The sequence below is a fragment of the Lepidothrix coronata genome, unplaced genomic scaffold (genome assembly GCF_001604755.1).
Source record: "Lepidothrix coronata isolate B3197 unplaced genomic scaffold, Lepidothrix_coronata-1.0 Scaffold254, whole genome shotgun sequence".
NCBI lineage: Eukaryota > Metazoa > Chordata > Aves > Passeriformes > Pipridae > Lepidothrix > Lepidothrix coronata.
In genome coordinates, this window is record NW_016690434.1 from 61514 (window position 1) to 78564 (window position 17051).

The window sequence follows — 17051 nt, forward strand, 5'->3', positions numbered from 1 at the left end:
ATGGTCAGGAAGGCTGTCACCCCCTCCTCCTGTGCAGGGACAAGAACAGCCCAGGGGACACTCTCATACCACCAGCTGCTTTTAAAATAATGAGCTGGGACAGCTCCAACCCAGGTGCAGCCACCCAGGTAGGGAGATACACATTTCCACATGGCCAAGGACACCCCAACCTCCCAGGTACATCCCAGGGGACCCCTCAGGACTCACTTGAGACCCCCTTCTCTCCGCATCTCCTCGGTGCTGTAGTTGGTGTGACACCCGGCACCGTTCCAGTTGCCGGTCATCGGTTTGGGGTCCAGCGTAGCCACAACCCCAAAGTCCTCACAGACACGGTGGAGGATGAACCGAGCCATCCACAGGTGATCCCCCATCTCAATGCCTTCACACGGGCCCACCTGGAATTCCCACTGGAAGGGGAGAGCAGATGCACGGGTAAGGATGGGCAGGTTGGTGTCCCTGCCACCCCCAGTGAGAGCTGCCAGCCTGGGCTATGGCTGATTGTTACCCCTTGGGAATCAGCAACAAGGATGGGGAACACCGAATTAAGCAACAGAACAGCTTTGGCAAGCAAAAAAAAAAAAAGGGAATAAACTACTCGTGACTATACAGAGCAAATCAGAGGGGTTTTTAATCAAATCAGAGGTAAATAAGCACCACGCCTGACTGAGGCTGGTGCTGGAGCTGCTGGTGTGCAGGACCCCCAGCCCAGACTGCAAACAGGACAGAGGACTAACGAGGAGCCTGTTAGTCCTTCCCAGGGCTGCTCCCTGCCTGGCTGGAGCCGGGGTTGCACCACCCGCGGTGATTAAGCAGAGGGTGATAGATTTACAGCTGCTGGCACGGCCAGAGCCCAAGCCCACGATGCAGAAAGCAGCCAGGAAGGACCCTGAAGAAGTCAGGCCAAACAGCAGGGTGGTTAAAAGTCCTGCCTCAGCTCCACGGCAGACAAGCCCCCCCTTATCTCCACCACATCAGCAGCAGGAGCCAACGATTCACAGTCAGTCAGTCTGGCCACCTGCCTAAGGCAATCAGGGACTCCCTCCTGCTAACCCCAAAATAAACCCAAATCCCTCCCAACCACTCCCCAAAGCCATATCACACCCCAGATTCCCAGTTCCCAAGTAGCAGAACAGGACTCAGACACCCATCACTCCACATGGTGCTCCCACAGCCTGTCCTGGCTCCTCCATCCCCTGCATCCCTGCTCCGCCAGGGAGGGGAGGCACGGGGGAGCTCCCAGCTCTACACCAGCTCTGCAAGGAGAAAATCAAACGTACATTTTCATCCTGGCAGTGCTACTGCTCCCATCTAGGCAAAACCGACGCGGGGAGTCACTGGACTCAGTGTTCCAGAGGAGCTGGGAGTTGCTGGGTTGTTCCAGCCTCATGATAACTTGTATCCATCGTGGGAAATGGGCTGCAGGGGGCCACCCACACGTACCTGGGAGGGCATCACCTCTGCGTTGGTGCCGCAGATCTTCACCCCCGCGTACAGACATGCCTTGTAGTGGGACTCCACGATATCGCGCCCGTACACCTTATCTGCTCCAACCCCACAGTAGTAGGGGCCTGGAAAGGAGCAAGGAATCACCACCCAAGCAAGGCTCTTGGGGAGCAACAACACCACTGCAGCATAATCCCACACTCCCGGGTACTCGCTGCCATGGGCAGAGGATTTATGGGAATTAAAATGCTGTTGCGCTCCATGGGACATCGACCCCAACCCCAGGAGCAGCAGCTGAGCAGTTCATCAGAGCAACCTCAGCCTTATCTGGGCAGTTAAACAGGACTTGTAATGCATCAACCTAGAGGTGGCCAGGAGATAAGGGATGTGGCCAGGAGATAAGGAAAGCTGGGCTTGGTCTGCCCCGAGGCACCTCACTGACCCTCTGAGCACATCAGGCATCTGAGATTGTTCTGAAAACAGCCAGCATTGTTCATGGCTAGAAAATTCAGCTTGCCAGGGTTTGATATATGGCTCTTTCTCATTCAAGCAGGTTAGGAGAAGATCTCCCTCCTGGGGGAAGGGGGATGTTGGTAGCAACTGGTCCAAACAAAAGCCAGGTTGGGAAATCCCCTTCCCTCTGCCAGGAGGCATCTGAGGAGCTGGCTTGCTGCTATGCCAGGCCAAGCCCTTTCCCCAACAGCCACGGGGAGGAGGCTTTTCCAGCCCAGTTCTCCAGCCCTTGCCAAACAAGTCGTGCAGCTGAGCTGTTTGTGCAACCCGGGTCTGGCCGGTGAGCTCACGTGAGCCACGGGGCACCAGGTGCTCTCCCAGCTCCCAACCCCATCCCAGACCCTGCCCCGTGTCAGCTGCAATGGGAAAGCAGCACACAAGTGGCAGCATCCCCCAGCAGCAGGGTGGGAGCTGAGGGAGCATTTGGGCTGGGGCAGGGAGGGGGCACTCACCCTGCGGGCCGGGGAAGCCGTTGTCGGGCCAGCCGTAGGGGTGGCCGTTGATTCCCAGCAGCGTGTACTCCTGCTCCATCCCAAACCAGGGGTGGCTGTCCTTCACCAAGTCCATGACTTTCTTGCACGTGTGTCTCAGGTTGGTCTCTGGGAGCAGAGAGGTCCAGGTTAGACCCAGCTGTGAGCAGGTGTCCCCCACACTCTGCTCCACCCCACTCAGAGATGGAGGGTCCACCACTGCCAAGTGCTTCCCACAGAAGCCTCAAGGAAACCTCCTTCCTGCTCACTGGTTTCCTCCTTACAGTTAGTCCATCACCAGAGCATCAGGCCACAGGCCAAGAGGGTTTAATTAGCCTATTCCCCAAACCACTGTCAATGCTCCATGAACATCCTCCTCCTCCTCTTATGCTCTCCTCTTATTCTCTCTCTCTCAGACCAGGAGCCACATCCCAGCCCTGTGTTACAGGCATCCAGCAGACTTGGGAACAGGGACTGTATATCTTCCACCACTAACTCACCCCCATCCTCTTCCTACCAACTTCATCTTAATTATCCTTATCTTTTCCAGCTCCATGGCTTTGGTTGGCATCCAAGCTGGCTGGCCCTGCCTCATCCCTTCGAGGTGCTCAGGGCAACTGGGGCTTTGCCAGGAAAACACAGATATCAAGGAACCATCCTGACATGAGACAACGTGCCAGGACAGTGGAATGAGAGCTTGGACGGAGACGGAGACAGAGGAGGAAAAGAAGGCTGAAAAACTTCTGTCACGTGGGCAGGCAGCCTCCAGGGTGCACATTCTGCCTTAACTTGCAATAAAAGCCCCAGAGCAGCTACAACACATGTCCGGAGTGCAGGGCTGGAGGGAAGCAGGGGCATCTCCCTTCCACTGACGGGAGGAGGGGGAAAGGTCCCGGGTCCACACAGCCCTTAATATCCACAGAAACCCATCCTGGGAAAGCCCGGAGGGTGCGCCCCTCTCACCTCTGGGGCTCTGGGCTGAGCTCTCTGCCCCAGCTTCAACTCCAGGGCTTTACAAATTGCTCCTGCAGAGGAGCTGCCGGGCAGGAATCTCGACCGAGACGCTTCCCCCGTGGCCGACAGGCTGTCTGAGGAGGAACCAGCCCCGTCTTTCGCCATCGCCGCCCGCAGGATCCCCCCTCCCGGCAGATGTGTGCATCACCCTCCCCCTCACGCTGAGCGGGGCCGCAGCCCTGCTGGACTGGCAAAAAACCGGTTATTTGCTGGCAAACAACCCCCCTGGGAGCCCCTCAGCGTGTCCTGCAAACCGGCTCCCCTTCCTGTGTCTGGGGCTTTATCAGAGGCACGGGACGGACTCGGCACTGCAGGCTCCTGCTCGCCGTGATAAGCCCAGAGCCGGCGCTCGGGGGCTGCTTGCAAAAGGTCACCCCGAGCCAGCCCGGCACATTCTTCCTCCTTTTCCGCAGCCTCCCACCAACGAGGAGAGCAACCGCGAACCCGGCATGTAAAAACCCAGCTCCTGCTCCCCCGCGGTAACCCCCACCCCGGGCTGGGTGTGCTCAGCTCAAAACCCGGGCGACGCCTTTGGCCTTGAGCTCCACGTCTCGCTGCTCTCCTCCTCACCCCACGCCACTGAAACAAGTTCCTGCAAACAACCGCCGCCACCAGCCCTTGGATTTCAGAGCCTGGGGCCAAGAGCTCGGTGCCCCAGGGCCAGTGGTCCGTGGCAAGTGGCCCCTTGGGGATATGGCACCCTAAATAATAAATGGGTGACCCTCGGGAGCCGGGGGGGTGCACGCTGGAGGTGCTCACCTGCGGGTTTCCTGTTGTACTTGAGCACTTCACAAAGCACCAGCTTGTTGGGGTCCAGGCAAAAAGGGTCCCTGAACATGCAGACGGGCACGAGGAACATGTCGCTGTTGGAGCCCTCTGCCTGTGCCGTGCTGGAGCCGTCGAAATTCCACTCGGGGACGTCTGAGAGGCAGAAGGGGGATAGAGGGGGGAGCAGGGTTGGGAAGAGGTACATCACATGTGGATTGAGCCGCGTGCTGGTGGCTCAGACCCAGGATGGAACACCCAAAGGGCATCAAGTGCCACGGGGTGACAGCCACAAAGGTTTCCCTGCACATCCCCGGAGCTCCCTGAGCACCAGTGTGTTCTTTTCCCCCAACACCATCAAGCATAGGCAGGATCAGTCCCAGCCCCTTCACCTCCCTCTGCCAAACCCCATCCAGATGCCAACAGGTCCCCGTGCCTGTTTGCCTGGTGGGAATGGGCGAGGAACTCCTCCTCCCCTTCATTAACGGATTAAGGAAACCTCAGCGACGCAGGTTGGGTGTTTACCCTGCCACTTGCTGTAACCCCACGAGACAACTGCGACAGGTATCACCCGTGCCACGCAACCAGGGAGAGCAAGTGCCAACTCCCCCTGCCCAAAGCACCGCAGAACTCTTCCCAGGCGATGCTCAGGGCCCACTAGGATGCCACCCATCACCCAGAGGGATAAGCAGCGGCGGTACCTTCGATGCTCTTGGGCTCCTTGTCGAGGGTCCTGCTCTTGCAGCGCACGCCCTCGCCGCTGCCGTCGATCCAGACGTAGGTGACCTGCACCTTCCCATCCTGGGGCAGCCTCATGTACTGCTCCCGCACCAGCTTGTTCAGCCTGGAGCTGTGTGACACCGACATGGCGACGGCCCTGCGAGGGTGACAGCCACATCACTCCCGGCCCACTTCCTTCGCAAACCAACCTCCTACCCCAAAATAAGCCACCCCAGCCCCTCTCCCCCCAACTCCAAGCCGAGTGTCGTCCCCCCGCGGGACTCGAACCCGCGGCCCCGGCGCTCACCGGCCCCAGCGCTGCCCGCGCCCGCTCAGCCCGCGCTTTATACGCGCCCGCGGTCGGGGCGGGGGCGGAGGCGGCTCCTCCCCCGGGGCGGCAGCGCCGGGCCCCGGCCCCCACCCCCAGGGACACCCTCTAAACGCGTTTAGCATCGTTTTCTTTCTCAAACTGAAATGTGACTTATTGAAAGCAACGGTTGTCATACGGCTAAAACATCACTTTATTTTAAAAAAACTGCGAGTTATTGGCTAAATAACTTAGTATTTATTTTAAAATAAGGAGTATTAATCACTGAAAATCCTGTTTTCTACCTCCTGCCCTCTCGCTGCCTGTGTCCCCTGGTGCTTTGTTTATATAGGGTCGCCTCCTTACACGCGGGCAGGTATTTTCCCCCCCAGCCCTGCTACAGTGCTGTGGGGTGAGAGTTGGGGAAGCTGCTCCCCCCAGCACCCCAAAAGCCTCTCTGGGACCATGCCCTGTGCAGGTGGGATGCCTGGGAATGGATCCGGGTGCCTGGGTGGCCCTGGAGATACCAGGACCAGCCAGATCCCCAAGGACAAGGGCAGCCAAATCCCTGGGGATAGGAGTAGCCAAATCCCTGGGGACAGGGGCAGAGAGATGCCTGGCAGTCCTACCACTGCATCTCCACCCATCCTACCCTGGACACCCCAGGGACAACTCCTGCCCACCCGGTTTCAGCCCCCCGTGGCTGCAGGGCTGTGTTTGCCCCCCGGGCTTTCCTTCAAAGGAAGGAAAGGCTGAGGACTCCAGAGAGAACTACTGGGAAAACACTAAAATCTCCCACTTTAGCCCTTCTCAACTATAAACCGTTGAGCTTAAGTACAATTTTTAAGCACCAGAGCGTAGTAAAGTACCTTTAAACCCCCAAACCATCCCCGCGCCGCAGTGGCCCTGATGTGATTTACAGTCAGCTAAAAATCCCCAGCCAACAGGTGTGTGAATTTGAGTCGATTATTTCAATATAGCAGCAATTTCCAGCTACTGAGCCGAACGCAGATCCAATTAGAATGAATTAAACGCGCCGCTGCCTTCCCAGTTTTCCATAGATCCTGCGTTAGAGGCTCCCACGTGTCAGGGCAGACAGACCCCAAAGGTGCCAGCGCGCAACCGGCACAGACACAAACAGCCCGTGCCGGCGCCTCCGGCGTTATCTCAAATACTCGGGTATTTTTTTTCTAGGAGGAGAGCAGGATTTCGAACAACCCCCCAGCAAACCCGGAGGGGTGAGGGCACCGCGACTCTCCAGCCTCGGTTTTTAAGTAGTTTTTCGTGGCTCTCCACCCTTGGTTTTTAAGCAGTTTTCCGATGTTACAAAAGGAGAAAAGGCTTTAAAGGATGACTGGGCTCCAAAGCAGTTGGGTTTTTGCTAATTCCCCCGGTCCTTAAGGCAGACTCATGCTTGAGTCTGAATCACCCTCAGGAATGTTTTTCTGCAAGACAATGAAACATCTGCACCAGAGCAGCTAAAAAAAAAACCCATTTACGGTTGATTGCCCCCCCCAGGACGTCTCCTCCCCAGGCACTCACCCAAAACCCCAGCTCTGTTTTTCTTCTGAAGGTGTTTTGGTCCCGCAGGCAGATAAAGAACCGGGAAGAAACCTGAAACCATTTGGGATTGCACAAGAACCAGGAAATGAGATTGGCAGCCAGAGAAGCAGAACTTAATTAGCAATTTTGGTGCCCGGGCAGTGACATCAGTAACAGAGGGCTGCGGGCAGGCCAGACGTCACCCACCCCACTGCTCACGGGCACGGCCCCAAGCAGAGCTCCTGGGAAGGAGGTTGGCACCCAGGGATGTGCCCGAGGTCCCCCAGAGCAGCAGGGGGGTCTCCTCTGTGTCACCCGTGCCCTCGGTGCTGCCCGGGTGACATGCAGGGCCTCCTGCAGCTGAAACTGGGGTGCAGCTCGAAAGCAGCCGCCTCCCTCCACAGGGTATTTTAGGGACACATCCACGAGTGTGCTTGCAAAGCTCAGCATTTCCTCATTCCTGTTTGGAAATCATCCCAGGGCAGGAGGAAATGTACCCCTGGGTGTGCAGCAGCGTTTCCTGGAGCCGCTGCAACACATGCCCGAGCCGGCGCGGGGGTGGAGGGACCAGCGGCTCTGCTGGGTCCTGGGCTCCCTGTTCCCATTTCTGTCCTGCCTGGGGACCTGCAGCCCACGGGACTGGCCTCAGCAGGGTCTGATGCTGAGCTTTCATGCAATCAGGAAGCACAGAGATGGATCTGCATCCTTTGGGAAGCATCTCAAACCCGTCCCGGGGAGAGGTGAGAGACCTCACCAGAGCCTGATGTGCTGCATCCTTCAGCAGACAGCAGGACCAGCAACATGTGTGTCCATGTGCCAGATCCCCACACCTCCCTGAGTAAAGGTATGGGACAGCCTCATTTTATTCCCAGAGAAAGCCCTGGATGTGCCCTCCTGTGCAATAACACCCCACAGCTTGAGTGGGCTCAGAACAATGGAAAAATGAAATCCAGGCAGTGGTAATGCTCACCAGTAACCTGGATTAGGGAGCAGAGCTCCTCTGTGGATGGCTGCAATCACGGAGCACCAAAGCACCCAAACAGGGAAGGCAGAACAAACACCAATAATCCCTTACCTGGTCAAAGCCCACCCGGCCCTGGGAGGACAAACACTGTGTGTTTGTGGCTGTTTGGGGCAGCAGGGCTGACAGCAGCCTATGGATGCACAGCTGTGGAATCACTGAACCATTTAGGCTGGAAAAGACCTCTGGGATCATGAAGTCCAACTATTCCCTGGCACTGCCAAGGCCACCACTAACCCATGTCTCCAAGCACCATGGTCCCACCCCTGCCCAAACACCACACCCGAGGCAGCTTGCCAAATGTACAAAATTATTTCCTACCCAAAAGGGTTTTAGTAAGCAGGAAAAAGTGTTTCTGCCATACAGTGGTGGGCACCTGCTTAGTCAGTTTTTCTTGGGATCAAGTCTTACCTCACCGCAGTCTAATTCCAGCCATTTCTGTAGCATCAACTCTGTTACACTGGCAATGCCAAACACAATTCACACCTGAATCCTAGAGCCTCTTGGACAACATTTTACCCCCAAACAAGCCCACGCTCCTCACAATCAGAAGGTTCCCTCTGCCCCAGGTACAGCAAATATTAACCACCACGAGGCTCCCGGCTCAGGGATCAGTGACTGGCCCAAGGTCGGAGCTGAGGGCAGGAAGGGAGCAGAGGTGTCCTTGTGGAAGGAAAAGCTCACAGATTAAGTCTCCAGAGGACTTTGCTGAAGCCCTTTCAGAGCTGTGGCACAGCACAGAAGGGTTTCTGGAGATAAAGGACAGAAGGAAGAGAAGCTCATTCTGCTTTGCTGCTACAGCCCAGGCCAACCATCACTTCCACTGTGGCAGCTGGGACACCATCCCAGTATCCACAGGGATCACCCAGCAGCTGCAGGCCGTGCAGGAGGCAGCAACTTTCCCACCATCTATTTTTTTGGGGTGATGGCCATCAATCTGCAGGCAGCAATGCCTGGAGAACCCTCCTGGGGAGACCTGGCCAAGGCCTAAATACTTTCAATATAATGCATTACTTATAATAGATCAATAACAGAGCTTTTATCTCTCTGACTTTGAGGCTTTATCAGCCCAAGAGTTTTCCAGCCTTGCCAAGATACACCAAAGATTATTTGCTCTAACAGCAAATTTTCCAGATTGAAAATCTTCAGTCACACAACAAGTTTTACCACGGAGGGGTAAAACATGGACTAATTTACCTCCTGGGGTGACTTTTAACACCTTCATCCCAGCTACAAGAGGGGCAGAGGGCTGTCAGACCCCTCCCCACCCTTGCCCAAGAGGGATCATCCCTGGGCACACTGGAAAGCAGGGATATTGGCTGGAGACTTTGGTTTTCACTCTGAATTATCCTCCAGGATTCAGGATGCTGCTCAGAACCGAGGGGGGTTGTCCCTGGTTGTTAAACCCCCGAAGCACCTCCTGGAGCCCTGGGCCAGGGACCCCATGTGGGAACATTCCCTCTCCCTGGGTTTGATCCGAACAGCCCACGGTGGTTTGTGTCCTGCCAAACAGCTGGGTGGGGAGATTAGAGGGAAGGCAAAGAGCAGGATCGGCACAAACACCATAAAGGGATTAGAGGGGCTGGGGGCAGAGCAGGTGGGGATTTTCCTGCGTGCTCTGCGCTGGAAGAAACAGCTTTTTTTAGCCAAGGAAATGAGGGGGATGCTGTGGGAAAGGCTGGGGGGTGGGTGGCCCAGCCCAGGCCTGCAGGAACTGCCTGGGATGTGCAGGGTGCTGGGATGTGGCAGGAGGTGGCCAAGGTGGGCCAGATCCACACTGAAGGGTTTAGCAGAGACCACCCAGCACCGTGTTCAGGGGGCTGTGCTGGCACTCCCATGTCCCAACACACACCCACTTTTACACTTTTTCCCACAAAACAGCTGAACTGACAGTTTCCCTTTACAGCTGCAACACATTTAACCAATCCAAATCTCCTGATGTTTGGATGTTTGCACCCAAACCACCTTCCCTTCACTCAGGCAGTGCTGCCATACCTTTTGCTGTCCATACACACATATATACATAGACATAATTCTTTATGTCCTAGCTGAACGTGCCACAGTCCCAGCTCAAACAGCACTTTGGTGCCCACCAAAGCACCTGGCACCAACCTGTGCCCCTCCTGTACAGGTGGGATCCTCCCACTCAGACTCATCCCACCCATTTCCCCTGTGGTGGGAGAGCCCATCCAGTGCACTCACTGCTCACTGCTCCATGAGGGAAACCCACAAGACCCCAAGCTATGATTTTCCTCCTCTATCCCCCTAGGAAGGCTTCAACCCACTTGTGGCTCCAGATCCAGCAGTGCCAGCCCAGTGCAGGCAGGGAAAGCCCACGGCACAGGGTTGGTGAGGCTTCAAACCCTGCTCTGAACAAAGTGAGGAGGGATTCAAGCAGGTCCCTGCTGTCCCTCAGCCTTCACACACACACACAAGGGGGTATTTGGCCTGGGGTGAGTGTAGCTGCCTCTCCACCTTCACAGCCAGGGATAAAGCCCTCATCCTGGAGCAGCTCAGTGCCAAGGTGCTGGAGCTTTGCCCCCTCCTCCATGTGCCAGCCAGGCTGGGTTTGGCAGCTCCTGGCTCAGCTGGTCTGGGAGGATACCCCCCCTCCCACGCTCACACCTCTGCTGGGTGACCACTGTGGGATGCTGGGTGTCCCCTCAGCGATGGGGAGACAACACCCTGCAACACCCACTGACCTGGAGGCACGAGGAACTCGCTTGAGGTCACAGAGAAACCCTGTGGAGGGGCCAGTGACTCCCCTCCAGCCCCATGGGGCTGGTGTGAGCTGCCAGTACAAGCCCAAGCTTGCTCACAGCACAGACAGTGCATTAGGGTCTGTTTGCAGAAAACTCTTACAAATTATTTTCCCAGAATCACTGAGATTAGAAAAGACCTCCAAGGTCATCGAGTCCACCCTGTGCCAAATCCCCACCTTGTCCCCCAGCCCAGAGCACTGTGTGCCACGTCCAGTCCTTCCTTGGACACCCCCACCTCCCTGGGCAGCCCCTTCCAATGCCTGACCACCCTTTCTGTGCAGAAATTCTTCCTGATGTCCAACCTGACCCTCCCCCGGCACAGCTTGAGGCCGTTTCCTCTTGTCCTGTGACTTGTTCCCTGGGAGCAGAGCTCGACCCCCCCTCGCCACAACCTCCTGTCTGGCAGCTGTAGAGTGCAACAAGGTCTCCCTTGAGCCTCCTTTTCCTCAGGCTAAGCAACATTTTGGAGGTTATTTCCAGCTTCGGGGAGGTGTGTGCATTTGTCTCTGCTCCCCACAGGCAGCAGAAAGGGCTCAGGGCAGGGGCACAGGGCACGGGCTGCCCTGAGCACCCTCATGCAGCCCTTCAGCAACCTCCCAGACAGAATAAACCCCAGGTAAAAACCCCAAGCAGTTTTCCCCTGCCAGGCTTTCATTTGAATTTACTTTTTAAACCTCTGGAAGTCACTTCAGGCTGTAGGAAAAGAAACTGGGGGAAAAGAGGGAGCACGGGGCACACGCACAAGCCCAGGGAGCCAAAGTGAAAGGGGCTCGTTCTCTGGTCAAGCAGCTACAATTTGCAGATTGCTAGGGCAGGAAAAGCAGCACAGGCACGAGTAGGAACACAAAACCTGTTAGATGGATGAACAGCTGGGTTGGATCTCACCTGAGCCTTCCCTGGGTCACCCACAGCCCAGAGCTGGGAAGCAAAGGCTGCCTGGGGAGCCACAAACCAGGGTTTCCCCAGCTCATGAAGGGGCAGGTGGTGGGGCCAGGGCACCCCAGGGTTTCTTGGCCAACAAGGATAAATTCCCCTGTGATCTCTGCCAAAACCAATCCTCCAGGGAGAAACTTCCTTCTCATCTCCTTAGGGAGAGAGTTGGAGCTCCCCAGCCGGGAGCCCATCAGGGCTCAGCCACCTCCCAGCTCTTTGCTTCAGGGAAAGGACAAGTGACAGGAGGAGAGGAAATGGCCTCAAATCACACCAGGTGATGTTTAGATTGGATATTAGGAAAAATTTTTCCATGGAAGGGGTTGTAAAGCATTAGAACAGACCGCCCAGGGAACTGGTGGAGTCACCATCCCTGGAAGTGTTCAGAAAACGTGGATGTAGCACTGTGGTTTAATGGTGAACACAGTGGTGATACTGGGTTGACAGCTGGACTTGATGGACTTAAAGGTCTTTTCCAATCTTAATGATTGTTCCTTCCATGATTGCTGCCCTGTGACATCCCTCCCCCAAGCCTCCAGGGATGCAAACCCAGGGATTTTTGACCAACAGCATTTATGTCAGCAAAACTAAACATAAAAAAATGTCAAGGTGCATCAAAACTCCCATAGCAACAAAGTGCTAAACAAGCAGCAAACCACCAAAAAGATTAGCTACCTTTTATCATAAATAGAATTATCACAACAGAACTATCATCACCTGGGCAAGGGGGATGGTCACCACAACCTCCTCACCCAGCTGGTTTCCCAGCCTGGATCCCGTTTGGCAACCCCCCTTTTGCAGCCTTTACACAAATGCAAAGCCTTTTTCACTTCTCTCCCTGCTGCCAGTGGGGTGTTCAAACCGGTGTCACGTTGTGTGTCCCAGTCATGAGGGGGTTTTTTCCAAGGAGAAGAGTGGGAGGCTCTTTGTTGGTGGTTTTGTTATGTCAGTGCTTACCCAAAACCAGTGCTTTTCTCTGCCACCTCCTTGCCATCACGTGCTTCCAGGAGCTGGGACTTTAAAGGGGTGAGGGGGAATTAATTAAGCACTTTAAAGGCAATTCTTGCAGCAGGGTTTGGCCTTGGATACGCAGAGCAAGGCTGTCTGATAGGTGCTGTGTTGTGTCTGAGCCCGCTAGTGCAGATACGGTAGTGGGTAGATATTTGGGAGGGGAAAAGCTTTGTTATTTGAACAAAACCACCTTGCTGCCAGCTCATTGCAGCCTTTACCACCAAGGAAAGGTAAAATCTGGCAGGTTAACACAGAGCAAAGCAGTTGAGTGCACCTGAGTGCTCTGGGTAGTGGGGTTTGAACTTCAGTCTGTAACTCAATGCAGATCCCACACAGGTAAAACCAGAAACCTCCCCTGATGGGGTTTTAGTGTGAATTTAACCCAAACCCAGAGCCTGAGAAACTCTCATGTCTGGGGGGAAAACACTCACTAAGCACTTCATTTTGGCCTTGTTTAACCCCTTTTACCAGTAGATTGGTTCAAAAGGAATTCATTTTGCTCTTCATTTTGGCCTTGTTTAACCCCTTTTACCAGTAGATTGGTTCAAAAGGAATTCATTTTGCTCCCCAGCAGAACATCCCCATCCACACTGGCTCTCACCCCCCTCCCAGAGATTAGGCTGATGCAGGTTTGCTCTTCTGCAAAGCAACAACCACCCCAGAGTCATTTATCACCTCATCTGGGTGCTCATCCCAAGCCTCCAACATGATCCCCCTCTGGAATCTACCAAGACCCAGACGCAGGTTCTGTCATTGCCCAAACCTTGGGGATCTCCCAGCACCAATCTGGGGTGAGCTGGTGATTCAGCCCCCCATTGTCACCTGTCCCCAGCATGACCAGGGACATTATAGTGCCTCTGGATTTGCCCTTCCTTATCCAAGCAGCAGCCAAACCCAAAATGCCAAACTGGCAGCACGAGGCAGGAGAGCCCCGAGGCCAGAGCGGGCACAGCCATGCACAGCACCCCCAAATCTGAGTCTCCAGCCCGGCCAGCAAGGCTCCAACACTCCAAAATGGCTGGAGATACCCCAGCACATCCAGAGCTGGTCCCTGGGAGCCTCCCTGTGCCAGCTGGAGCAGGTGGCACAGCCGTCCTTAGCCCACCCATCGCCCTGTGCCACCCCCATCCCTCTCTGTAGCCCCAACCCCTTCCCTGTTTCACTCCCCAGGATGGGGTAAAACATCACTCCAGCACCTTTCTCTTCAGCTTCCCAAAGCCTACCAGCAAAATTCCCCTTGCAAGGAACAGGTCTGTCTCTGCTGCCCCTCTCACCTGGCATCTCCCGGGCTGTTGTGCTGCTTCCCACAGCCAGGGCAAGGCTCTCCTCACACCTTAAATCAACCCCCTCTTCCACCCTCCCACCTCACAAGGCTGCAAAGTCACTAATTACCCCTTGGTAATGAGCACAAAGAGGTCTGAGACCAGCAGTGCTCAGTCTAATTACAGGTGTCCCTTCCCCTGTGCCCGAGGTGCCACTGAAGGCAGGGGCTCTGCTGCCCTCTGGGCTCAAGGCTCAGCTGCCACAGGGCAAGTCAGAGCAGCAACAGTCACCAAGGAAAGTCAAATTTAGTGTCCTGTGGGACAGAGAGCCTGTTTCAGCTCTGGGCAAACCCCTGGGGGTGATCTCTGCCCCTTTTAGCCAGACCTGACCCCCCCTCCCTTTGATGAGCCTCCTCCAGCTGCTCCATCTCCTGCTTTGGCTGATGGCACATGGGGGGCTTCAGGAGACAACAGTCCCCTGGGAGAACAACAGTGATGGTGCCCCAGGAGCAGCTCTAGATGAGCAGGGGAGGGCCCCATCTCCTCCCCACAGCACCCAGGGCAGCCTCCTCCCCCAGAGCCAGGGACATCCTGACTCATCCTCAAAGACTTCAGCCTCCTTCTGCCTGAGGATCCATCCACCCCATTGCACCTTCAGGGGAATCATTCCTGGTTTCCCATGCTGCAAAGGCAAGGAGAATTCCTGGTGATATTAAAGCAGCCCCTGACACAGGGGGGGTCACTGCCCACGGGTGACACCCACTGCCATGGGAGCAGGGGCACGGCAGAGGCAGGAGGGACAGGCACTCCCTGGCTCCAGGAGAACCTTTGCTCTGCACCAGTTTTCTTTCCAGCACTCGCCAGGTGGGCAACAGAAAGTCCTGCCCATGGCCAAGAGCTGGCCCAGGAACAGCAGCAGGGACCAGAGGGAAAGGAGAGAAGCAGCACAGCCAAAGCTTCACCTTCAACAGCGAGGGCAGTGGGGAAGGGGAGGCCTGGATGGGGACCCTGCCCTCGGTCCCTCACCCAGGTGACATCCACCTTCCGTCCCTGGTGGCCTCACCAGCCCCCACCTGAGAGTGGACCTGGAAAAGTAACGGAGGCTGGAAGCCAGGGACCAGCACCTGGCTGCAGGTTGTGCTGGGTGGCCCTGGGGACCTCATTCACCCCCCGGAGCCACTGCTGGGACACCCAGCTGGAGCTGGTGGGGCAGTGCCGGTCCCCTGGGCACTGCTGGCCAAGTCCTGCTGCCCCACAGGCCCCCCTGTGACCCTCCCCCATCACCCACCACTGCAGAAAGCTAAAGGAACACCATGTTTGGCCCTTACCAGGCAAGTCCTGGTGCTCCCAGCAAGGGTCCCAGCCCAAGGATGCTGCCTGGAGCTGGCCAGGGCTGCTCCCTCCCCTGGGGCACCTCCCACCTCCAGCTGCAGGTGATGATCACCCTCCATCCCTCACCCACACCTCCCCCAGCAGCAGGATGGAGGTTTGATACAGCCCTTGGATGGGGGGAATGGTCTGGGATGGGTTAAGCACCCCCAAATATTCCCTAAGCAGAGGGAGAAATCCCTCACCCAGCTCTCCATCCTCAGTGACAACCTTCAGCAGATGAGGGCAGGGAGGGAATCTGAGGCCCAGCATGGTGGGGCCTTGCCAGGCAGGTGCAGGGGGTCCTGGGCCCGTGGTGGTGTTTCTCTGGTGGTCTCTGAGCTGAATTTCCCCTGGCTGGGACCATCTCTCCTGAGCAGATGGCACTAAACAGAGCCCCAGGAGCTGCACAGCACCAGCCTGGCCTTCACCCCCCTCCACCTCCCTGCAGTGGTTGCAAAACCCCATTTTTTTGTTATTTTCTCCTTAGGCAGACAAATTGCTCCCTCCAGGTACAGGCACAGCTGCAGCTGGTCCCCTGATTTCCCTTTCCACAGGCACCACCTGTGTTCTCTCCAGCTGTGCAGGGGTCACAGGGCTGGGCTCGGGCACGGGATGCCCTGAGCTGCTCCCTGGGGCAGGCAAGGAGCAGCAGGACCCTGCCCAGTAGTGGTGCTCCAGTTCCCCCAGGAGGGACATCCCTCAGGGCCCTGGGTCCCTGAGCCACCAATCCTGGTGGCTGGAACTGGGTTTTTTTGACTAGGCTTTTTTTAGCTGGGCTGGGCTTGGAAAGGCTGGTACTTGCCTTAGGCCAGTGATGTGGTGGGGACTAAGTAAACATCATCATCTTCTAGGTAGGAACTGAGGTGCAAAAGCAAGCAGTGACCACTCCTTCCCCAGCAGAAGTGGATTTGGGTTGGTTTTTGTGAGTTTTGGGGGGACTGACCCCAGCAGGTGCCCTGGGCCAGCTCAGTGTGTGGCTGAACACAGGCCAGTGGGGCAGCTTTCAATGAATGTGGCGTTTTCTAACCAAAAATGGTGCCTGGGACGTTCAAAGGCACCTTTTCACACAAATCCCTCTTGTAAATATTTATTCTGCAGGAGCCTCCATCAGCAAGCAGCCCTGGAGGTGCTGGCAGGCTCAAGCAACCTCTTGTGCCAGGACTAGGGAGCTTTAAAAACTGCTTTTGTTCCTGTTTGGAGCAGGAAAATCCACCAAGGTCCTGCTTGGCAGGTCTCAGGGGACATGGGGCCTTTCAGAGCCTCTGCTCCTTGAAAGTCACCCCTGATGAGTGACCAACCTGCAGATTTCCCCATGTCCATTTTCCAGCTGTTTTGGGTGCAAAAGGGAACTTGAAAATGCAGCTTGTCCCCTCCACCATTGCAAAATGAGAAAACTGGGAAAACCCCAACAACCAACACACACAGGAAAGCAGCTGGGTCCTGGTGGACACCAACCTGAGCACGAGCCACCAACAAACTTCCATTTCCATCTAAAAATCACCAACGAAGAATCAAACAAAACAGCAGTTTAAGTGCTTTTCCTTTCACAAGGGGAATAACTCCTATTACTCTCATTATTCTTAATATACTCACTAAGTATTTTTGGGTGAACATGTGCACTCGTCTAAACAACTGGAACAAATATTCTGGGTGGAGTGGCCATCCCACTGGATTCCCTGGAGATATTTGTCCAGAGGGGCTGAGATTGGAGGTGCCTCTGAAGACCATGCAGTCAAATCATGTGATTTTGAACCCCCCCCAAAACCCCAACATTTTTCCCCAAAACCTCCCTGTTTTTTTTCCTTAAAAACCATCACTTGGTTCCTCAAAAATCGGAATTTCCCCCCTCCCCCCAGCAAAGCCAGTTTTGTTGCTCAGAAATGCAGTTTTCTCAAAAAAAAATATTTTCCCCCCAAACCC

The 17051-nt window shown here is 55.7% G+C and overlaps 1 protein-coding gene across 4 annotated transcripts in view; it reads right to left on the reverse strand.

Annotated features, from left to right (window-relative positions):
• Positions 1-133: 133 nt before the first annotated feature.
• LOC108507400 (glutamine synthetase) overlaps positions 134-17051 on the reverse strand; it is a 23768-nt gene continuing 6850 nt past the window's right edge. Inside the window, exons 1-6 of one of the 4 annotated variants that reach the window (XM_017835332.1) lie at positions 6775-6823; positions 4907-5082; positions 4200-4361; positions 2409-2555; positions 1441-1568; positions 134-407 (exon numbers count right to left, since the gene is read on the reverse strand). In XM_017835332.1, coding sequence (XP_017690821.1) covers positions 204-407; positions 1441-1568; positions 2409-2555; positions 4200-4361; positions 4907-5072 — 807 coding nt within the window. In that variant the 5' untranslated portion in view covers positions 5073-5082; positions 6775-6823 and the 3' untranslated portion in view covers positions 134-203. The other 3 variants (XM_017835333.1, XM_017835331.1, XM_017835334.1) reach the window with 3 other exon arrangements.